Source organism: Cyprinus carpio, chromosome B5, assembly GCF_018340385.1.
Source record: "Cyprinus carpio isolate SPL01 chromosome B5, ASM1834038v1, whole genome shotgun sequence".
Classification (NCBI taxonomy): domain Eukaryota; kingdom Metazoa; phylum Chordata; class Actinopteri; order Cypriniformes; family Cyprinidae; genus Cyprinus; species Cyprinus carpio.
The window spans coordinates 26,418,025-26,443,302 of record NC_056601.1 but is presented as its reverse complement, the minus strand read 5'-3'; the positions used below and the strand labels follow the sequence as shown (position 1 = coordinate 26,443,302).

The 25,278-nt window shown below is 34.8% G+C and overlaps 1 protein-coding gene across 1 annotated transcript in view; it reads left to right on the top strand.

The window, feature by feature from the left end:
• LOC109076458 (CAP-Gly domain-containing linker protein 1-like) overlaps nt 1-25,278 on the top strand; it is a 40,760-nt gene that overhangs the window by 7,022 nt on the left and 8,460 nt on the right. The window contains exons 4-21 of the mRNA XM_042725081.1: nt 744-868; nt 944-1,160; nt 2,769-2,966; nt 8,540-8,643; nt 9,587-9,647; nt 12,838-12,942; nt 15,313-16,212; nt 17,781-17,876; nt 18,445-18,502; nt 18,608-18,691; nt 18,791-18,947; nt 19,145-19,310; nt 21,254-21,469; nt 21,739-21,879; nt 23,602-23,687; nt 24,104-24,224; nt 24,390-24,442; nt 25,087-25,204. Coding sequence (XP_042581015.1) covers nt 744-868; nt 944-1,160; nt 2,769-2,966; nt 8,540-8,643; nt 9,587-9,647; nt 12,838-12,942; nt 15,313-16,212; nt 17,781-17,876; nt 18,445-18,502; nt 18,608-18,691; nt 18,791-18,947; nt 19,145-19,310; nt 21,254-21,469; nt 21,739-21,879; nt 23,602-23,687; nt 24,104-24,224; nt 24,390-24,442; nt 25,087-25,204 — 3,006 coding nt within the window. The remainder of the gene's footprint in view (nt 1-743; nt 869-943; nt 1,161-2,768; nt 2,967-8,539; nt 8,644-9,586; nt 9,648-12,837; nt 12,943-15,312; nt 16,213-17,780; nt 17,877-18,444; nt 18,503-18,607; nt 18,692-18,790; nt 18,948-19,144; nt 19,311-21,253; nt 21,470-21,738; nt 21,880-23,601; nt 23,688-24,103; nt 24,225-24,389; nt 24,443-25,086; nt 25,205-25,278) is intronic.

The window sequence follows — 25,278 nt, the reverse complement described above, 5'->3', positions numbered from 1 at the left end:
GTTTTCAATATTGATACCAAATCTGCATATTAAAGTTTTCTAAAGGATCATGTGACACTGAAGCATAAGAGAAGTCGTTTTATTAAAAATCATTTACAAATCTTTGATCGGTAGTGTAAAAGCTTAAGGATTTGCCATGTTAAAACCCAGAAGGTTTGAATATTTGAAACTGAAGCATTCAAGATAAATATTTGTATTGTAACGTGTAGTGTTAGCTGGTTCTTGTGAAAAATGAACCCAAGTGTGAACAACTATTTCAAGTAACTATTTCACCTAGCAGCAGAGTCTGTTGGTCTTTGTCTCAATTTCTCAGCAGTAGCAATATGAGAAGCCTCATATGAAATGGAATCTGAGAGTTCAAATTGCAATATATGATAAAATAATCACAATATATTTTTTGGCAAAGTTGTGCAGCTGTATAATATAATTGTAAAATAAAAACAATCAAAATAAAAGATATTTTATATGTTTGCTTGCTTCTCATGTTATTATGTATGCATTATAATGCCTGAAAATGCCTGTATATTGCATTCTAAATACAGGCTTTATAATAAAAATAAGTGATGGTGAGCCTCTTAATATCAGTCAGAATAAACAAAGTATTAAACTTTAAACTCTGTCTAGAGAAACAATAAACATTGTACCAGTGAATTATCAGGCATGTTACAGTGAAGCTGCTGTTACAAATATTCCATTGTGTATCGGAATGCATGTTAAGTCCTTGTTTCCTTCACGTATTTTAGGTTGCTGGCACAAAAGCTGGTGTGGTGCGTTTCTTAGGCGAAACCGATTTTGCCAAGGGTGAGTGGTGTGGAGTTGAGCTGGATGAGCCCTTGGGAAAGAACGATGGTGCTGTGGCTGGAACCAGGTACTGTGGCCTGTTCTTACATTTACCCTTTATATACGAAAATAGTTTTTCATTAATGGATTTGTGTATCATCAGGTATTTCCAGTGTCAGCCCAAGTATGGTCTGTTTGCACCAGTGCACAAGGTGACCCGTATAGGTTTTCCCTCCACTACCCCAGCCAAGGCAAAGACCACTGTGCGGAAGACAGCGGCCACACCATCAGGACTGAAACGCAGCCCCAGTGCCTCCTCCATCAGCTCCATGAGCTCTGTGGCCTCATCTGCTAGTTGCAAGCCAAGCCGAACAGGATTGGTGAGTTACATTCATCCTCATATGCATACATGTCTTTGGTTACATAACTTCGGCATGCTTAGCTGGGCCAAAATATGTCATTTCTGGGATATTAGCAGCACCAAAATGCAACTGCAGAATCATTTGCCAGACTGTGTTTGGCAAACTGAAGCAATTGATTGAGCCAGTTGACAAGCCAGGTCTCAAACAAATAGGGCAATGTTTTGATAGCAGAGTCACATGAACTAATTCACTGATCTGATGCACTGTTTTAGTGTGCAGCATTTCAGAAAAAAACAACTTACAGATGGGTTTCCTAGGGCTAGGCAAATGCCTGTTTTCTACCCAAATAAGGCTTGTTATATTATTTTGAAATTGCCTATTTTGAGTGGAAGCAGAAACACGCTATTTATGTGCATGTCTTTTTAAATGCAGATAAGCTGCTTCTCCCCACCCCCTTTTCCAGAATAGGGTTGTGCCTTTACAGCTCATACCTCAGATACTCTGCCAAAAATAAAAAAAAACATCTGTTTGGTTTTGATTATCATGTCTATCACGCTGAAATTATGCGTTAAAAATTCATATCAGTTTAAAATTCTGATATACATTTTTTTGAGTGCACACATCTGCAGAACGCACACAGAAAATGTCTGTCACATGGCATGTGAGTACTCTCTTTCATGTCTTATTATGTTTAAACTGTCAAATACACACAAGTTTGTTAAAAACAGACATAAGTTGGTTATGTCTGTGAAGGTAAACAGATGGAAAGAAATTGCATGTTTATAGTAGATCTGTGTATTAATTTACAACAGCATAATATACAGTACAACTGCTGTCTAAGCTGTTAATATGACCCAAACAATAAAATAAACAGAAAATCACTCACTGCTCTTGAATGAATCATTTCTGTAGCTCTAATAAGAAGACATTTCTTAATTGAATGCTGCTTTTAAATACTCTAGTATGAAGATAAACATGGCGGCTTGTGTGCGGCAGACTCAGGGCAGGGTCTCTGCTAAAACAGCAGTGTCTGTCAACAGTTGTGGGTGGGGCTTGTAAAATGTGACATAACATTTTACGTATTCTGCCAACAGCTTGTTCTGAGACACTGCTTATGATTAATGGAAATAAAAAAATTATAATAAAAGGGTGGATTTTTATCATTATAGGTTGGCTGTGTGGACACACTGCCAACACATTTATGTTCAAACAACATGTAAAAGTCAATTTTGCATAATAGGTGCACTTTAAATTGCAGCCTTTTACCATTTGTAATCTAAGCCATTTCACAATTCTGGTTTTATTTTGATTAATTGTTCAGCTGTAATTATAAAAATGCACAGAATGTGTTAGGTCTGATAGCAGGATCAAATTTTCCAGCATTCTACCTTCAGTTTATCTGAACATATAAGGTTCTTCTGGATTTGTATGAAATCAAAGCCCAGCGTAAATGTAACTTTAATGGTTCTAAAAATGGTGTGAACACCTGCTTACTTAGTAACAACTGTAACTAAGTCTAGCTTTAGAGCTAAGGTCATATCTGAAAACTATATCTGAGTAAATATTATATGAAACAGGCAATACGGTTTCTGTAATTTTAAAGATCCTGAATGAATTTCTCTCTGATTGACAGAGACGTCTACAAGGTATGCGAGGAAGATCTCTGGCACTACGGCACTTCAGGAAGCCCTGAAGGAGAAACAGCAACACATTGAGCAACTCCTTGCCGAGCGTGACCTGGAGAGAGCTGAGGTTGCCAAGGCAACCAGTCATGTGGGCGAAGTGGAGCAGGAGCTTACGTTACTGAGAGAAGGCCAGGAGCAGGTTAGACCCAGCCGTGTCTTCTGTTATCTGTTTATTTAGGTTTTATCAAGTAAGGAATAATTGATAACAGGCCATTGAATTTTAGAAAAATAATGCGTGGTAATGCCCCAAAACAAAGCTGCTGTTTTTTTTCTGTTATTTTTTTCAATAATTTTCTTAATCAGCCTGTTGTCAGTTACCACACCTCAAGACATTTTTCAGGTTTTTGTCCTTAAAATGGTCTTCTAAATGAGTTTATTACACATATCTTAGTGCTCCATTGCAATTTCTAAACTATCCTTTTTGAACTAGTAACACAGGATTAAGCCATTGTATGCAGAAGACTGCAAGGCTCTTTGAAATTATTGAAATCATTTAGCAAGATGCTCTAGAAAAATAATGTGGTCAGTACCTCAGTTAAACTACTTCAGCCTTTTTTAGTCTTTCTACTTCACAATTTGACATTAAATTCAATGTTTTACATGTAATTTTTTTGTATTTTGTTAAATGTACTAGTACAAATTATTTCTACACCAATTTTTTTTTTCATTGTAGAAAAATAATTAGCAGCTTAAGACTGGAGTACAATACACGACTTTTAAAATCTGAACTGATTTTAAAACGTGCACCTTGTTGCTAGGAGATGCATGACAAATGAAAACAATGTGTGTTCTAAAATCAGCCCAAAATATATAACATGTTTGATATCCTCCAACTGGATGTATTCATAGTCTGAAGCTAACAAATCAGAGACTATGACCATCATACACGGTGCGATTTTCTTTGAAATCTGTCAACCCAAATCTGCAGACTGGCTCTGCAACTAAAATCAGCTTCACCAGACTCATAAGCTGGACAAAAATTATGTAGTCTATTCCAGCCTTTAGAATGTCTAAAAGCTCATCAGATGTAATCATTCTGTACTTTTCTGGATGCAAATCAGAAATTAGCTGTAGCCAAATGTGTTTTAAGCTGTAGATACTTTTGAGTGTGTAACAGAAGAGTAAGCAAGTTTTTGACAGCTGATATTGATGTTAGAGTTCTGGGACTACTTCATTTATGTTAGTAAGGTTAGCATTTTTCAGATGATTACAACATAAATTGAACTTATTAACATCAGCTCCTGATGTTTCCATTTTTTTTTTTTTTACACCAAGATAATATTAGCATTAACACAAAACAATTGCTTATGGATTTGTTTTGGAACATAAGACTACTTCATGAGGGGTGGTCAATTGATATAGGTTTTTTTCATGTCTGATGCAGATCCGATATTTTGGAAAGCATGCATAATACCAATTTATGCAATTAAATTTACATTTATTTTATCTAATGTTTAATTTATTAGAAATAAATAATTAAAAAATGAATAAAATAAGGTGAACTTGATAAAAAAAAATAAACATCTTTACACTTAAGATATTTAACAATTAAGTATTCACAAATAAATTGTTAAACGTGAAAAAGAGAAGCAAATACTGTAAGCAATGGCCGGTTGCTTAAGCTGTTTACAAGTTAGTCAAATTTGTAAAAAAAAAATGTAGACTGATCTAAGTAAGACTTTAAAGTAAGATTGATTGGTCAAACTAGTTCTTAAGGCACCGTCTAAACATAGTGCATGTGTTTATTAGGGCTGCCCCCGATTAAAGATTTTTCTAGTTGACTAGTAGTCGACTAAACGTGCAATTAATCAACTAATCACACATTTATATGAATTAAATTAGTTAATGTATACTGGGAGGTGGGGAACTAAACCACAGTAACTTATAATCGTAGAAATTAACTGTGGGTGTCCAGTGAATTTATTTATTTTTTTCTTCTTTTTAAGACTACTTTCTGCATACAATTCACACTGCTTGGATCATTTGCATAGATCTTGCACACAGTATAGGCCTTTATCACACTTCCGCATTTGAAAAGCGGAAGATTCAAATAGAAGCGTAAAAGAACTTCCGCTGCAGCCTCTGTCAACGGCTGTGCCCATGGCATGTCATTGTTGTGGATTATTTATCTAGAATTCAGCACATATATGCCTTCTAAAGACGCCAATCTCAGGTTACAACAATTAATTGAGTATTATGAAACGAAGGAATAAGTTGTCACGATATCCCGATGCGTATTTCGAGACTTAAACAGGAGTGTGCAAGCAATGCTGTATGTGTATAGGCAATTCTTCACAGTCTGATCACCTTATTTCATTTCAGAACAACGAGAAAAATATGCAAACAACATATCACATAAGCATTAGAATTAGCCAAAGCTTAAAACATTAATTATGACTAAATTAAGGCTGTATAGAAGGATTAAATTAAAGGTTTAGGGCAAAATTGTATTAAACATTTAGCTCACATTGTTTTCACGCGCTGACTTTATTATGCAATCTCAATTGCATCAAAATTGAAGTTGTTAAAATAAAGAAATATTTCCAGCCCATAGATGATAATTAAAAATAAGTTTGATCATCTTAATCAAGTTATATTCTCAGTGATTGCGTGCAACGATTGAATGTCATTATATTGTGAAAAAGAACTGGAGGTTAATTGCAATAAATATAATGCAAAAATAAACAAAATAATATTATAAAATAAAATTTTATCAGTCCGAGTATTCCTCTGGCAGTTATTTGAGCTGCGAGCTCTGCATTAATCTGACTGGCAACATTAGCAGCGCTGACAGTCGCTCAGATAGGCTAATGTTGCACATTAAAATGAAGGATGACATGATACATAGTATGGAATCGGTATAAATACGCAGTTTTAACATTGACGTTTATTGCGTCAATGTTCAACTAAACTAAATTAGTTTTAATTTTCTTCACAAAATTGCCGTCTGTCCATTGACAATAAAGCAGGCAGAAATTCCTTAACACTACTAATCGGAGCCGGATGTGACGACACGCGGACTGTGATAAAGGCCTATACATGTTTTTAAGCAGACTTCAGTGTAGAGTTTAGAAGATTTAACTGCATTTGCTAAATTCTACACTGTTTGTGGAATTAAATGTTTATTAGATATTCAAATACTGATTTAAATGATATAAATGCACATTTATGGAATGCTGTCAGCATATAAAAAGTATTATAGCCTTTATAAGCTAATGAAGAGGAAGAATGAGCGCTCATTTACGTCAGTGCTCAGGCTCTGAGGTTCTAATAAAAGCCTTTCTTCCCCTTGTTACTTCCACTTGATACTTTCTGTTTCAGAAGTAGTGATTACAGAATCTACTAATAATACAGTCATGGCATGTACATAATGTTTTACCTTTATCTCTAGATATTTCTCAGGTTTTTGACTCTGGGTCACCTCTATGTATGTAATCGGAGTAACAAGGGTGTGTGTATGACAGTAAGGCCCAGTCGCAATTTTATTTTATACCCCTTCACCTACCCCTGATAATATTTCCCTAAGAAATGGAACACCACTACTATACCGTTACACGTCATTATACGTTGTCTAGCTCCTACAAAACACACACCTATACTGGTGTGCTTGTGCGCAGTAGAGCCTTTATAATTATCATTCTATATTAATGCTATGGTTACTGACACACACTCACATATATCAGAGATTGCGCAGCTCACATATCTAGGAGCAAAGAAACTTGTCAACGCTGCCCCATGACTTTTATTAATAACAGTTTAAATACTGAATCACTACATTATATTTTCCAGCAACGAAAATATAATGTAGTAAATACATTATTTACTTCTCCAACCAAAAGAGAATCGAGACACCCTTACCCCTTCACATGGACGCGCAAAATGTAGGTGTAAGGGGTAGAAATGGGATTGGGACTAAGAATCTGTCTGCCATAAAGAAAAGAATCAGCCATAAAGGGATATCCACATATAAAAATACAGTTTTGATTAAATAATGGGGGAAAAAAGCCAGCCATGTCACACTTAAAAATTCAGATCATCAAACAAATTGTAATATTACACAAAGATAATGCCAGTAAATACGAAATGCAGTTTTTAAATGATTTCAATTATTGAGAGAAAAAAGCTGTCCAAACCTACCTGGCCCTATGTGAAAAATGTATTGCCCCCTCCTGTTAAGTCAAGAAAGAACTGTGATTAACCATATTATTTTATAACGCTGAGTTAAATCTCACTAGCCACACCCAGACCTGATTCCTGCCAGACCTGTTTAATCAAGAAATCACTTCAATAGAACCTGTCTGACAAAGTGAAGCATGCTTAAAGAGCAACACACATCATGCCGTGATCTAAAGAAATTCAAGAACAGATGAGAAACAAAATAGTTGACATGTATCAGTTTGGAAAGGGTTATAAAGCCATTTCCAAGGCTTTGGGACTCCAGGGAACCATAGTCAAAGCCATTATCCACAAATGGAAAAACTTGGAACAGTGGTGTATCTTCCCAGAAGTGGCCGGCCTACCAAAATTACTCCAAGAGCGCAACAACGACTCATCCAGGAGGTTATAAAAGAACCCAAAACAACATCTAAAAAACTGCAGCCTCACTTGCCTCAATTAAGGTCAGTGTTCATGATTTAACAATATGAAAGAGACTGAGCAAAAATGGCATCCATGGGAAAGTTCCAAGGCAAAAGTCACTGCTGACCAAAAAGAACACAAAGGCTCATCTCATATTTGCCAGAAAATATCTTGATTATCCCCAAGACTTCTGGAAAAATATTCTGTGGACTGATGAGACAAAAGTTTAACTTTTTGGAAGGTGTGTGTCCCATTACATCTGGCATAAAGCCAACACAGCATTTCATAAAAAGAACATCATACCAACAGTCAAACATGGTGGTGGTAGTGTGATGGTCTGAGGCTGCTTTGCAGCTTCAGGACCTGGACGACTTGCCATAATTGATGGAACCATGAATTCTGCACCCTATCAGAAAATCCTGACGGAGAATGTCCGGCCGTAAGTTTGTGATCTCAAGCTCAAGCGCGGTTATGCAGCAGGACCATGATCCCAAACACACCAGCAAATCCACCTCTGAATGGCTTAAGAAATACAAAATTAAGGTTTTGGAGTGGCCAAATCAAAGTCCGGACTTGAATCCGATTGAGATGCTGTGGCATGACTTTAAACAGTCCATTCATGCTCGAAAACTCTCCAATGTGGCTGAATTAAAAAAATTTAAAACAAAAGAAGAGTGGGCCAAAATTCCTTCACAGCTATGTGAAAGACTCATTGCCAGTTATCGCAAATGTTTGATTGCAGTTGTTGCTGCCAAGGTTGGCACAACCAGTTATTAGATTTAGGGGGCAATTACTTTTTCACATATGGCCAGGCAGGCTTGGACAGCTTTTTTCCTTTTATAAATAAAATCATTATTTAAAAACTGCATTCTGTATTTAATTGGGTTATCCTTTTGTAATATTAAAATTAGTTTGATGATCTCTCTCTCTCTCTCTAATATATATATATATATATATATATATATATATATATATATATATATATATATATATATATATATATATATATATATATATATAAAAATATATTATTTACATTTTTTTCACAGCACTGTATATATAAAATATGGAAAATATTAATGCAAGTTATAAGGTTAGATTAGGTAAATGTAATGTAAATGTTTTGAATCGTAGTATGTATTGGAGGTTGATGCCAAAATGGACCAGCTGCGAGCGCTTGTGGAGGCTGCGGACAGAGAGAAGGTGGAACTGCTCAACCAGCTGGAGGAGGAAAAGAGGTGTAGTATTAATGAATCAATTTAAGGTTTCTTCATATTAAAGACTCAATGAAATCAGTTTGAATTTTGTGGCTTTTCATGACTTTTATGAATGTATTTGCATATAAGTAACCTTAGAACTAGTAGACAAAGTATTCATTGATAATGAATATTTATATTGTTGATGAAGGGCCATATGAAGAGTTCAGATGCAAAAGCCTGTAAGTGAAATGTTCTCAGGCTCCTATGTTTATGTTCAGTTATTTCACTTTCATGGCAGTAAAAAGAACCTATTCATTGCCATCAAAGTGAAATTACTGAACCCACACTTAGGAGCCTGAGAAAAATGCTAATTTCAGAAGAAAATTTCAAATGGCACTTGGAGGCTTTTGCATTTTTGTTCAATAAAATTCATCGAATGAGAATAGTCTTCACTCAGAAATTAAAATGCTGACTTAATATGCGCACCATAATGTCATTCCAAACTTGTATGACTTTCTTCACTCTATCAAACACAAAAGATGACATTTTGAAGAATGCTGGTAACCAGTTTTGCTGACATTTATCTCTGATTATATGGGGGAAAAGGTCATATAGTTTTTTGTGGTGGTGGGGATGCTTGCATTTTTCTTAGCAGCATGTCAGAATTCAGTCAACTTTATGAAATATTTACTATAAATATACAACCAAAGTTATTTTATAGTTAATAATAGTGCACCAGCTGACATGTACTCACTGTTACTTAAGTTATAGTTTTTATATTTATTACATTATTATTATTATTATTATTATTTTTATTATTATTATTATTATTTATTTTTTTAATTATTTTTTATTTCTCATGCCCTTCAATGGAAAAGTATAAATAAATAAAAATAAGTACATAAAATACAGCTGACGAAGGAGTAAGAACGTAAAATGAAAATAAAAACTGACAATGATAAATAATTATTGTCCCAAACAGGAAGGTGGAGGACCTGCAGTTTCGGGTGGAGGAAGCTTGCATTACCAAAGGAGATTTGGAGGTATTTGAAAATTTTTTGCTCTGATATAACATTCAGACCCACAGCTGTGGTCACACAAGACTTTGATCCATTCACTGAATTTACATGACAAGATGCATGACCGATAGACGTTCTAAATACCACAGTGCTGTGGGAAAGCTGAGTAAATGGTATGTTTTTCACATTTTCAATGTTATCCATGTCTGTTATTTACATGTTGGTTGTTTAAAACAGAAGCCCTAAGGGAGGAGTCTCCAGCCCTGCTCCTGGAGAGCTACTGCTCTGCAGAATTCAGCTCCTACCCCAGTAAGACACACCTGAGCCAAATAATCAAGGTGTTTAGGATTACTTCATAATTGCAGGCAGGTGTGTTGGACTAGGGGTAGAGCTGAAGTCCGGAGGATGGGTGCTCTCCTGCAGCAGGGTTGGAGATTAGGGGTGTAACGGTACATGTTTTTGTACTGAAAGGTCACGAGGCAAATTTCAAATGGAAGTGATCATCCCTATGCCCTACTCCCTTCGAAAGGCAGAGCCCTTGGAGTGTAGGACTTTGTAGTGAGCAGGGCACATGCGTGCCATTATGTAGCAATTTGGAATGCACTTGGCAAAGGGAGCGTCATTTTCTCATTATCTTCAGCTGGCATGTTTCTGTCACAACGCAGCACGGTGCCCGTCAAATTTCTTTAAATTGTTGTTAGCATAGCTGTTACAAATAAACATCCATTTTATATTCTAAAAAGTTTTTAAAATATGCTATATAATACATAAAAACGAATATATATAAAACTTTTTAAAATATAAAATGTATGTTTATTTGCAACAGTTCCAAACAGCTACATAATGGTATTCCAAATGGGTACATAATGGCACACACGTGCCCTGCTCACTCCAAAGTCCTCCACTCCAAGGACTCTGCCCTTCGAAGGGAGTAGGGCATTGGGATGATCACTTCCATTTGAAATTTGCCCCGTAAACCGTTCGGTACGAAAACATATACCGTTACACTCCTATTAGAGGTCCCTGCTTTAAGTTATAGCATCATATCCACATTTACTACTCCCTAATTTGAATTTCAAACCAAATAAAGATGAGTCCAGTTTTACCACAATGAGAAAATTCTTTTATTTAGACTGGACTGCTATTTTTTGTTGACATAACTAGTGGTCGACCGATATATCGGCTGATATTTGGCATTTTTCAAATATCGGCATTGACCAATAAGTTTTTCTGTTTGGCCGATGCGTTTGTGGCAGGACTTTTATTTTGACGGTGCTAAGAACGGCAGCGTCTGAACAGACAGTGCTCACATTCTCCCTCTTGTTCGCTGTCATCGTTAACAGTTCTGTCCACAGACAGAAGTCTGTCTAATAATCAGATAGAACTGAAGTATTATAATGATTGCTTTTATATTGTTAGTAATGGAAAGGCAAACATTATACTACTTTCTTGTTTGCCGTCAGCATTCAGCAAATCAACATTTATATAATTTAAACAAATCTTTGAATGACTAATGCACATCTAATTTCAAAAACCTTGCAAACTTAGTCAAATCCAGCTGTGAGATCTTATGAAGTGTGCTTTTGTATCCTGTACGATCGCGTGTACTCTGCATGAAGGTCGGTCCGTGTGAATTGAATACAGACAGGAGGAGACTTCAGCTTCATTGAGACGCGCAATCAACAAACTTTAAACTTGTGATTTCAAATTATGCTGCACTTCATGCTTTTGCCAAATGTAATATTCATGTCATTTTCACTGTTTGCTGTATGTAAAATGAGTGTTATCTTGGCTTTATCTGAAAAAAATATTGGTTCCCAATGCACACAAACTTCTCAGAATACTGAGTACCCTGTTGGTTAGTGTTTAACTTCCTTTTTAATTATATTTTTATTAAATATTTGTTTATATGTGAAAAATACATTGTCATTTAAAGTATAAGCATGCTTATTTTACACATTTATTAATTTAATCCATTTTCAAATGATTTCAAATTTCTTAAATATTAAATAAAATAAATAAAATTATATCGGCTTTATATCGGCCATCTGCCACCCTGCATTCCAAGATATCGGCATCGGCTGTCAAAAAAAACAATATCGGTCAACCACTAGACCTAACTATGAAAGTACTATGAAAGTGTATCCATTCAGCAGAACTTGAAACATATGCATTTTCAAATATTATACATAAGTATTGGTCACACTACTTTGAGTTCAATATATTTGTATGAATCAACTGCATAATAAGATTTTAAAGAGCTGTAATGTGTCTGTTAGTTTATATTTTCTATTCATGAATCAAGTACTCTTGATAGGTTCACTGATTGTTTCCAGCCTTCATTATTGCACATTTGAGTTGTTTTCATGTCTTGACCTACTTATTCAAAAATAACTCTTAGGTTATTTTCATCCATTTAAATTCATGAAACTGTTGGCTAATGATTTTAGGTTATAAAACATGCAAATCAGCAACCTAGACAATGAATTATTGTGGAGATGCTTTACATACTTGATCAGTTGAAGCTATACTAAGTAAAATTGTTTAATTAAAAATAACAAAGGTTAGTTGTTTTACAAGTGAATTTCCATGGAAAATGGATACTATATTATCAACTTTCAAGTTCATTTGTCAAGTTGATCATCCAGCCCACACAGTGTGCAGCATGATGTTAAATGCAAAATTGTTGTCTTTTTTTAAATAGTCTTGGAAGTCTATTAAATTTGGTAGAGTAATAAATACTGAATTAATCTGTAATGCCATAACAAGTCACTAACCTACATGAAGATCTCATTGTGCGAACTACAGTATAATCATGTTTTATTTGATTTAGTGCTTAGTCATTAAGAATAACTTTTTTTTTTTTTTATTGTTCCTCTCCTCTTTGTTGTGGTCAAAGTACCGTTTTTGTTAGTGTTCCTAACCCCAGTCACTATAATGCTGCATGGCGTTTGGCAATGTCTGGCGTTTTATTTGTTTGTTTGGCCATCATCAGCATGTCTATAAGGATTGACCAATAATCTTGCAATATTTCCTCACACTTTTCTCAGTTGTGGCATTGATTTGACTTGATTCATCACAACATCTTCCTGCTCATCTTTTTCTGCGTTACATTTCCACAACTGTCCTCCTCACTCCTCGTCTTTCTGCATCAGGCTGGCATGTGATGGTGGCACTGGTTGTGTTTCTTCCTCTCCCCTTTCTGTACTAACAGACGCAGACGCAGCTGGAGCATGCCCTTCTTAAGGAGCTTGAACAGAGTCTTCTCTTTGAAAAGACCAAAGCTGACAAACTTCAGAGGGAGTTAGAAGACTCTAGGGTAATGGATCTTCACCTGGGCTATGGGTCAAGGATCACTGAAGATATGCTACAATGCTCCATCTAACATTTTTTCTATGTCAGGGCATCAGTTAGGGATCTTCACTGCATGTTGTTCAATTATTCTAATTATTAACTAATTTGAGCAATGATTACTAACACACACTAAATATCTAATTGCTGTAATATTATTGTGGTGTCATAATATACATATAGGTATGGAGAACGCAAATTTGTTTTGTACCAGGGTTCCCAAAGTCATAGAGAACCTGAAAACATCAGGTGATTGTAAGTTGTCCTGTGGAAATCCGTACAAACTTAGGAAGTTCTATAGGAAATATATATTTTATATACAGAGTGCATTGGTTGGTTCTGGATTTTGGTTTTTCCATTTATTTTTCCCATATAGGGATTTTTAAAATGTTTTTGTTAAAGCATTTTAAGCCATGAACCAAACCACCAGCTATAAAGCAAATTAACACATTACAAACTTTTATTAGAAGCACAAAATTATTTAAAGATCAGAAAAGAAGACAACGGTATAAGAGAGTGTACTTAACGGCTTCAAATAAATGTTATAAAGAAATATAAAATTACTCAATCAAAGTTGATTTAGTTGTATATGTAGTGGCCAAAACTGATGTCCGGAGAGGATATTTCTAATTTGCTTTTAACTCTTTCTCCACTAGACTTTTTGAAAAAAGTTGCCAGCCACTTCCAGCATTTTTAATCATTTTCACTACAATTTCATGCCCCCCACAATATTTTGTTGTATGAATATCTGAACACGCAATACATTAAAATAAAGAACATAACCTCTACTTTTAAACTTTTATTCTAGCCTCAAGGTTTTTTTTATTTTTATTTATTTAGTTATTTATTTTTTTCAACACTTGTTGAATGTAGGCAAGTTCTAAGAAAAGGCACCATTTTGAGCAAAAAGCTGAGGAAATCACATTTTTATCAAATACGTATGTAGGGCTGTCACGGTGAGGGAATTTCCCTTGCGGTAATTTTGAGTGGCTCAATAGCGCGGTATGCAGTATTATATATATATAATCTGTGTGTATGTGTTACGATATAACTAACGAGGTCATTCAGAAAACAGTGGAACCAAAACCAAATAGCATTGAAACAGGAAGTGAACAGGAGAGAATGACAAAATAATGGTCCACATAACAGAACATAAACCTGACAATAAGATCATTAGGCTGTCGTTAGCCTATATGTATAACAGTTAGCTCTAATCTGACTGGACAAGACACTTTCTACTGATATTTCCATCTGCATGCATTCTAGACGGGCTGTCAGTTAGTGCAGTTAGATTGTTGAGCCACAAGGTGGTGGAAAGTTTATCATGGAATGTGGATTTTATTTTACTATGTACAAAAATGCATAGAAAAACAAAAAGCTTACAGAAAAATGCATACATTGAAAACAAAAATGTAATTATGAATTAATAATTTTTTTCCTTGTATGACACGTTGTTTCATTGCATTATTACAAATGAAACAATTAAGTGCATATACTGTATTAGTTTTACACACCTAGTACAACTATGCAATATGCTTACAAAATCCTTAAAATGTTTTAATAAATGATGTCCATTTTCCTAGAACGGACATCACTTTTGGCCACTTTTGCATATATAGACACAATATATATTGTTTATTACAAAATCACTCACCACTACATCAAATATTCTTCCATGCGTTATGGGTTATGTACTTGTTTCACCAGGTTCAAAGGGATTCTGCTGTTAATCAAGATTCTTTTTAAAATTGAAATTGATGGCTTCAGCTAAACCATATACTGTTGATTAACAACATCAGCGCTTACAGCAGGCTTTAAAAGTTTATAGGTTATTGGTAAAAATCAGTTCTTTTTTAGTAAAAAAGGTTTTTTTTTTTCCTCTCTGAACCCAGCTATTGCAGTCTATTAGAGAGAGGTAGTGTAAATCAGAGGGTCTTACTAAATTAAATTTGATTAAGAAAAATCAAACACACTGGCATATAAATGTAAATCTGCTCAACAATGTCTATGAAAAATTTACAGACGAGATCATGATAATCCATTCAAGTGTGGGAACCCAGTTAGATGATCAGTTTTGGGTTGGTGGTTGCTCACCCTCTTGTAAAGTCCTTAATCCACCCAATTCTGTCCCAGTGTTTTTTTTTTTGTTTTTTTTTTTACTTAGCTTATGCAACATTGCTCATATAAATTGAATGGAACTATATTTCTATGAAAATATAATTAAATTATCCACTTTAACCTGAAAAGACAATCATATCCATACCATCAGATTAATTCTCAATTATCCATACAGCACACATACATTAGTTAACTAAAAGAGCATTTTTTATTATTTTAGGTGGCCACAGTCTCTGAGAAGTCCCGTATATTGGAGTTGGAGCGGGATCTTGTGTTGAGGGACAAGGAGGTAGCTGCACTCCGTAAGTCACTGGAAGCATTACCAGGGCAGGATGGGGTTACTGACTCCACCATGGCAGTACTCCAGGAGGAACTCCGTTCCCTCCATACACAGCTGGCCGCTCAAAGTGACAGTCACCAAGCAGAGCTGACTTCCTTGCGTGAGATGCTTGCGGCTCGAGAAAAAGAACACACTGAATCTCTGTCACAGCTGCAGTCATCCTCAGGTCGCTTATCGAAGGATAACGAGCAGCTTTTAGGTCAGCTTGCAAAATCCAAGGAGGAGAATTCAAATATCATTGTGGAGTGGCGTGCTAAACTAGCATCAGTGGAGGCCTCACACCAGCAAGCCTTGGAGGAGCTCAAAACCTCCCATGAGGCAAGCAAATCTGAGCTGCTGGCGGTACACAATGCTCTGGAACAGTTGAAATTCTCACATAAACTGGAGCTCGAAGAGTTTGCTAAAAAACATGCTTCTGAAACCATGGGGTGGACGGGTGAAGCCAAAGAGCACCAGGCACAGCTCCTGAAAGTCACCGAAGAGAACGAACGGCTGGTAGAAACGCTACGCACCAATTTGGAGAAGGCAGAGGAGCAGCACCTGGTGGAAATGGAGGATGTCTTGGGAAAACTTCACAGTGCTGAGCTCAGGGTAAAAGAGCTAGAGGACACGGGAGTTAAGTTAGGTCAGCAGTTGCATGAAAAGTCACAAGAAGCTCTGGAGCAAAAAACAGCCGTTCAGACTCTGCAGTCACAGCAAAGTCAAGGGAACCAAGAGATGCAAAGGTTATTGACCCAAATAGAGGAGGCAAAAAGCCAGTCCAGATCTCAGGAAGAAAAGGTAGGCCTTTACGTCCATTTGCAAGTAGAACATGCATAACAAGGAATCTACAAAGGCTGATAATGAAGAATCAACAGCAGTTGCCAAAGATTTTGGCAAAAATGCTATGTTCTTTGGAGTGCGAACTCCATTTATTTTTAGATATTCCAAGACCCCTAAACCATTTCGTGATTAAATAATACTTAGATCAGTAATAACAAATGTAGATCGTAAACACCAAAAAGCACTATTTGAGTGCAATTTATTTTAATTAATATGTCTATTTATAGTTAATATGAAGTTTTTAATCTCTTTATTAGTTTTTATTTCTGGAAACATTGATTGCATGCTTCATGCAATGCAATGAGAGTAAATATAAATGTAATGGTGTAGTCAACACATACCATTAGCAGAATGTCCAAGTTGCTCTTTTCTATTCAGCATAAATGAATGGAAACTGGGGCTGTCAAGCTCAGCGACAAAAGTCATTTTAAAATAATTTTAGAAGCATTTCAGACACACAATTGCTTTATATGAGAAACAGGCAGGAATCATTCCGTCTGCTATAGTTTTTAAATCTCATTGTGCCAAATTTTACATAAGTGGTGTTCAGGTCATTCAGTCATTCATTCAGTCATTCTTGTTTGATCATGTCATTTGTGCATTCTGCATAATAGGGCTGCATGATTAATTGAAATTAAAAGTCAATCACATTATGGCTTAGTGCAATTGTGAAATTTCAAAGACTTATGTAAATATATGCGCTGTGTTTCAGAGTGAAACGCAGCACTGTGTTCATACACAAGCAGCTCATGATCTGCCATTGTTTGCAGCATCTCAGAGCGGCTCAGTTTACAGTAAATGCTGCTCCAAACAAACTCCATATCTGCGTCTGCTCTGAGTTTGGGTATCTTTAACCTGCATTTGGGAACTCAACATGTGCCAACCATTTTTGCAGCTGCTTGCTGTCAAAATAAAAGTTTGATGGAAATTAAAACTTATTAAACTAATTAAAATATTAGTGTTGTTATTTTACAATTGCAAATAAAATAAAATTTATCTATTTATCATTGTCTATCTATCTGTCTGTCTATCTGTGTGTATATATGTATGTGTGTATACACATACACACACATACACACATGCTGATGTTTATCTTATTTTACAGTGAAATATTATAATAGTTATATTTCTTTTATTTGTTTAATATTTTAATTTGGTAATAAGAATTAATTTTTATTATTGTTTTATAGCCATATAAAACGTATACAGTAAAAAAATTATTTGCTAAATTGTGTGACCCTACAAAAAAGCATGGCAAACCTGGATTTATAAATTTTTTATTTTTTTATTCACAATCACAATTTTTATCAGATTTCTTTTTTTTTCTCCAAATCATGCAGCCCTATACATCCATGGTAACATTGTTCTTAAGAGTGTTATAAAATGTTATTTTCCATGATATTTCATTCCTTCACTTTTAAATTCCAATTTGTATGACTGGCAACTTTTTGAGTTTTTGTGTGTGACATTCCTCATGTTTTGTCCCCCGTCATTTCCCTTCATTATGGTGCTACACCTTGCTTTAGGTCACTGAGTTGAACTCAGTACTAGAGGGTAAACAGCAAGAGCTGAACGGCCTGTTGCAGGAAAAGAGCTCTCTGGAGCAAGAAGTTAGTGAGCTGGTAAGTGACTGAAAAGATACCTAAATGTAAACTGACTAGTTAAATTATCACATGAAAAAAATACAGCAAAGGCACTTAAATAACTAATAGTAGAAGCACTTAAAGAGATAGTTCACCCAAAAATTATATTCTGTCATTTACATTTACTGCTTTTTTGTCCATACAGTGAAAGTCAGCGTGGTCCAATGTTGTTTAGACCCCACTGACTTTCAAAATATCATCTTTTGTGATCCATAGAAGGAAGTAAGTCACAGAGGTCACTCATCTTTGGGTGAACATCATCTTTAAGAATCACAAGTACATGTGAAAGGCAGAAATAATGACACCACTGATTATAGCCTGTTTGAGTGGCAGGGGTAATGGTGGGGTTCTGGGGTGTATGTTTAGGAAATGTAGGAGTTAAACTCAAGAACCACTCTGACTGATTCAGTGAGGGAATAAATGTCAGTCCAACTATGGTGATCCTCTTATGCACAACACAACAAAATAACAAAGCAAATACAAGGAATTAAGCCAGAGAATGTTTCAGCCATAATCCTCATATCAATTCACATTCTTAATTTTCTAGAAACAGAATCTTGAAAAAACATCTAATGATCAAGCCAAATCTGCTCAGACTAATCAAGGTATGTGTATGCACAGATTACACAGTTATGACTTGAAATATGTAAGATTTTATAGAGCTTAATTGAACTTTACATTCAGCGTGACTGATTTGCTGTCTATTTCAGAGTTGCGTGAGGAGCTCAGGAATAAAGAGGAGCAATGCACATCTCTCTCTGCTGAATTACAGGATATGAAGAGTCAGTCTGCTGGTCAGTACCAAGTTCTTTAATGAAATATGAATCAGTGAAAGAACAAATTAAAATGTCATGTTTGTAATTATGTATGATTGGTATCTTGTTCCATCTTAGCTTTACAGAGAAATTTGAAAGCAAACGAAGAAAGGATACTGCTGCTGACCAAAGACAAGACTAAACTTGAGAATGACATTATGGACATGACAAAGTCATCAGGAGACAGTTCTACTCTAATAACAAAACTGAATGAGGATATCAAGCAGAAAGAAAGGTCTGCTTTAATATGCTTGATTAAAATGCTTAAAAACATAACCATACAGAAAGTAAACAGAAGTATTTATCGCCGTTTACATATTAGAGTGATTTTGTTTGTGGGGCCTAATATTTTGGTAGACTAAATTGTAAACTTGCAAATCAAGCCTTATTTCAGGAACTCGTACCCAATTCACAAACCCTACCTAATTTCAGGAGACTAGACGAGCTTCAGAACAAACTTGAAGAGGAGAGGGAGAAGGCAGCTCAAGCTGAGGAAAAACAGTCTCAAGCACAAGTCCAGGCTGAGAATGAAGCCAAAAGCCTTGAGAAGAGACACCAAGCAGAGCTTTCCAACCTGCAGGAGAGGATCACGTTTTTGGTGAGAACTGTTAAACTTCTCCCGTCACATACTTATTGTTCCCAACTGGAATACAGGCATCGTCTGATTCTGGTGTTTAAGTGTAATGATTTGATGGATGGTTCACCCATAAATTAAAGTTATCATCATTTCCTCACCCGCATCACATGGTTCATCTTCAAAACACAAAGTAAGAATTTTTAAATGAATACAGGCATCGTCTGATTCTGGTGTTTAAGTGTAATGATTTGATGGATAGTTCACCCAGAAATTAAAGTTATCATCATTTCCTCACCCGCATCACATGGTTCATCTTCAAAACACAAAGTAAGAATTTTTAAATGAATACAGGCATCGTCTCATTCTGGTGTTTGTGTAATGATTTGATGGATAGTTCACCCAGAAATTAAAGTTATCATCATTTCCTCACCTGCATCATGTAGTTGATCTTCAAAACACAAAGTAAGAATTTTTCTGTTCCTAAATTAAAGGTCAAGGTAACCAAAATTTAGAAGACCCCAAAGGGTCATAAAGGCTGTGTAAAATGAATCCATATGAATCAAGCAGTTTACTCCAAGATTTCTCATCCTTTTGAAGAGAAATGATTACTTTACCAGACCTGCCAACCTGTACGAATTTTGGAATAAATTCGTATTTATTATTTTCATTTTGCCCTCAAGGTACGCTGGTGCGATTTGTCACTCTAAACCACGCAAAAACCTGGTGACGCCTCTGTCCACGCGCAGTATTCAAAACAAGCAACAGAAAAAGTTAGAGTTAAACCAATCAGAGCATTTTTTGTTTTGTTTTTTGTTTTGCATTTAAATAATTTCTGCGTTTTATTTCTCTCCTATTAGCCTATAGTTTATAGTTTCAGTTCAAAGGCTGCGTGTGATGCTGATAGACCCGCTGTTTAATGTGTTTGAGATGTGCTTTTTTTCTTAATGCATAACTTACATTTCACAGGTAAATTCTCCATCTATAAATGTTAAAAACACCATAGAAATATTTCCATTTTGCTGTCAGAAGTGCATGAGCTTTTGCTTTGCGATTCTTGGCTAAACTCCACAGACTTCATTTAGAACGAGCACCGCTGCCAAACAGACAGAGCTCAATGAAATAGGAGCACAATAGCTTTTTTATTTGTAGTTGGACAATAAATGTGACATGTAGAATCAGAATATGATAGCGCTAACTGTAAAGTGTAATGAGGTAATCAAAATAGCCGTTTTACTCAATTTAGTCTATGCTTTTTTTTATTCTCATTTTTAGTTTAGTAACTTTAACTTCTGCTTTTTAGATTGCAGTGTTACAATTTAATGTGATTTTAACCCTTTTTTGCACATAATATATGCCTACATGCTTACATTCACTTTGTTTAATCCAAATACAAAATACCAAGATATATAGGTTACCATATACCAGATCAGCCAAAAAATACCGAGATATGAATTTTTGCTCATATCGCCCACACAGACGTGTACTGGAGTTTTTATTTGTTTTTTTAATTTTTTAAAATGGCATTAAAAAAAACTATATAGCAAAAATTAACTAAACAGTTATGGTAAATAGTTACGGTAAACAGTAAAAAAAAAGTAAACTGTTTACCCCCATCCAAAAAAAAAAATTCCAAGGTTGGCTGCTTTACTTTGTTAAATGGATTTAACTTTGTGGATGTTAAAAGTTTTCTAAGAAACCTCTGGTTTCATTAAAATGTCCTTAATTGTTTCAAAGATTAACCAAAGTCTTATGGATTTGGATCAACATAAGTAAATGGTGATTCAATTTTCATGTTTGGATTAACTATCCCTTTAACACTTGTAACGTTATAATAATTCTTGATTTTATTTGAATTGATTTAAACCTTTCTGCCAGCTGTGTTGATTTTTTTTCCCTTTTTCATTCTGTTTTTCAAGTGCACTCTTATATAACTTAAAAATTGCCATTTTCCCCTGACTCTTCAGGAGAAGGGTGCTGAAGACAATCAGGCTAAAGCCAAAGACATGCTTGCTGTGGGAGAGAAAGCTCTTGCAGATGCTGTGGAACAGCATACAAAAGAAATGCAGGAGCTAAACAGCAAGTTTGAAAAAGTTCAACAAGAGCTCCAAGTGTCTCAGGATGAAAGCCAGGAGCTGAGGAAACAGATTGAGGAGTTGAAGACCTTCAAAGAAAAAGCTATGGTAAGACCATAATACTTCAATTGTAAAAGAGCATGGGGCAATTTGGACAATTCATGTACTGCAGTTGTAAGTGTAGGTCTTGAACTTTGCAGCGAAAATACTATTAGATAAATAGATTATAAATCATAAAAACTATTGAAAGAAATGGTAAAATTATTAAATGTGGCATTTAAAAACATCTATACTATACTAAATGTCTCATGATGCTTAATCAGAATCAGAATGTGACCTCAGGTTGAACTCTTCCCCTACTGTTAATTTGCACGTAGGTCTCAGAGAAAGCAGAACAGACTGCACAGACTTCACTGGAGAGACTGACCCAGGAGAACCAACAACTTCAGAAAGACAAGTCCGATACTGAGGCTCTGGTAACGCAGCTCAAGAACTCAATGCAAGAAATGCAGTGCAAGGTAAAATCATGCTGAGGTTAGGGAAGAATTATTCCAAGGTATAACATTTAACACCATTGTTATAAGGACAAAAAGGGATGAAGTGTCACAGCCCTGTCATCTCTGTGTGATTTCTAGTCTTTGGTAACAGGATTGTGACACTTCTGCCATGTTTTGCAGTTTTATAACACTTAAACAACAAACCCAGACCCAAGTGTGTGCCCTTTAAGGGTCACAGATACTACTACTACTACTACTACTGATTTATTTTTTAAACGTTTTATTATTTCCCAAATTCTTTTTTTTTTTTTTTTTTTTTTTTTTTTCAATTTAATTTTTCTAGATTCTTTGTTTTTCAATTTTAATATTTGTGGATTCAGTTTTAATGGTTAAATTACATTTTGTTAATCAAAATCAGGTCTAATTTAAATCATGAAAATTAATTTATTAAAAGTTTAATCAAATAAAACTTTTATTAACCTTACTAAACTTCGAAGTCTGTACAATATTCTAATTTTCCATTTCAATATTTTTTAATTCTTTGTTAATGGTTCAATAAAATGTTAATAATCATAAAGCATGTCCAATCAATTTAATTCATAAAACAATTTAATTCATTTTATTTCTACTTTGTTTTATTTATTTTTACTGCAATAGGATCTTGAGTTGTCTGTTTTAACTTTTCTGAATTTGTGATTTTATAAAACTTTTATCAAAAATGGACATATAAGGCATAAAACATTAACTATGTAATTAATCTTTTAAAATGTGAACAAATGAAAATTTAACAGTTCCTTTCATTAAACAGAGAAACAGGTTAACTGCTAAAATTAAAACTAAAATTAAAATTAAGAGATTTTTTGTTCCATTAAAAAAAAAAAAAAATTTGTTGTTGTTCTTACTTTGAGAAGTACGTTCCACTGTACATTAGTAATGTATTTGTCACAAAATATAAGCTTGTGTAGTGTGTAAGCACCTAGGGCTGCACGATTGTCAAAAATCATAATTGTCGTTTATTCCCTTGCAATTGTAATTGCGATTATTAATTACAATTATCACAATTTACATTGAATGTTTATACCATAGTTTGATGCAACTACATGCCATATTTTTATATGAAAATAAACAAGCTGAAAATACACTAACTGAAAAACTTTGTGCTTTTCTATAGTATTAAGCCTCAAATGTCAACTATACATTGGATTGGTTTCTTCTTTAAATTATGAAAAAGTAAAAATATGAATGGTATTATAATGTTATACTAAAACTAAATTTAAAATAATGGGAAAAACGCTTAAGATAACATGTAGAAAGAAAAAAATGCATCTTAAGCATGCAGAATAAGATAAGTGGACTTTGAATGATTACGTAATTGTGGCATCCATAATTGTAATCGCGATTAGAAATTCGATTAATTGTGCAGCCCTAGTAGCACCACAAATAAAGAAATGTGCTGTACCTATCCTTGAAGTATGGTTTACAGAGAATTTTTTTTTTAAAACTTACAGGAATAACATCAGTATGGTCTAACCAGACATTCATTTACCTGGGAAAGTTGGCCTGCTGTTAAAAGCACAATTTATACAAATGTGCAGTTCAGATAACTTGTGTAAATGCCAATATGAGCTGCACATTTGTTTTTAAATCCTTCATATAGGCTATTTCTCCTCATATCTGTTGAATAATTGATATTTAGTAGTGTCTGCTTCAAGCTGCTCATCATTTTCTCTGTACTTGTTGTAGCTGGATGCTTTGAAGCAGCAGAACTCACAGTATCAAGAGAATCTGAGTTCTGACAGTCAGAAGATCAGCAGCCTCAGCAAAGAGATGTGAGTGTCTACACTTGAATTCTGTATTCTTTGGAATTGGGTAGATTAAGTAATTTCTGTATGATATTAATTCAAATTATTATTAGGGCTGGGAAAAATAAATCTGTGATTTAATATTTGCCGGTTAACATGTTACAAATAATTGACACAGTTAATACAACATCTGTTTTTTTTTTTTTAATCCTTGAAGTAGCTATATAAATGACTTTTCCCCACATTCTTTGGTTATCATTACAGTAAATATCGATTGAGCATATTGACAGAGACAAAAAACATAACCAAACACACTATAAAAGTTTGAATGTGACATCACTGTAGTGTGGTTTTGTGGGGAAACAGCGTAAAACAGTGGTTCTCCATCAGTTCAAAGGAGTCAAAAGAGGCCTTAATAAACATAATAATTTTGTGTATTACAGTGAGGAGTTGAAACAAGCTGACACCGAAAAGGCCCAGGCAGTAGAGGCTCTGAAAAATGAGAAGGAAAAGCTAACACTGGAACTTGCCAGCAGCCACAAAGACAGTAACATTCTGCTAAATGTATGTTAAGCTAAATGTGTGTAATATTTTACTGTTTTATTTTGTATGAGAAAAGACTCAAAATCCAGATGCTTAAACTAAATTCCGTTTTTACATGTTCTCATATATGTGCTATTTTGTGAGAGGTAAATATCCTGAATTCTCTTCACTGTTATCTAAATGCAGCTCAAAAAGGAGTGTGACAGTCTCAACGACCAATTGAAGGAGATGAAAATGAGGTAATGAACTTTTACAAAAAGAAAAATATGTACAGAGGCGAATGTTACAAAATCAAGATGGCAGTACAGACAGTGACAGTGTTTAGTGTTTCAACTGATCTGTCTTATATCAATTTATTCATGCTTTTTATAGACATATAGACTGTTTTTATAGACTGTTTTAGGTCTGGGCATGATTTTTAGTTCTAGTCTGTCATTGGCCTACTACAACCTCAAATGAAAAGGAATAGTTGAAAGTTGTCATCATCTACTCACCCTCGTCACAACCAAAAAAAGAGATGTTTAGGAGAATGTTCAAGTTGCTCTTTTCCATACAATGAGAGCATAAAATGACCAGGAAATCTCTCTGAAAGAAAATTTAAAAAGCATCATAAAATTAGTCCATCATGACTTGTGAACCATATATAAGTCTTTAGAAGTCATGCAATAGCATTTCTGTTAATCTCCAGTCACTCAGCTGGTGCAGGAATATGTGATTTGAAATCTGAAACCTAACACGCTTTTTGGAGCTGCATGATTTTTACTTCATAGATAGCAGCAGTGTGAACATTCCACTAAAGTGGACAGCTTGAGGGGCGAGTAAATGATGACTGAAGTTAATTTTGTTCCTTGCACATTTCATACAATCTCTCTCTTCTGTGCAGGGAAAGCACTTTCAAAAGTGAATCAGAAAAGGAGAAATCAGCACTTCAGCAGTCTCTTCAAACACAGAGTGGCTTGATCTCAGAAAAGGACAAAGAATTAGACTCTCTGAGAAATGAGGTGACGTCTTCAACTGCTAAAAAATTATCAGAAATAAAAATAAAAAAAAATGTTTTGCCGCATCCAAAATTTAA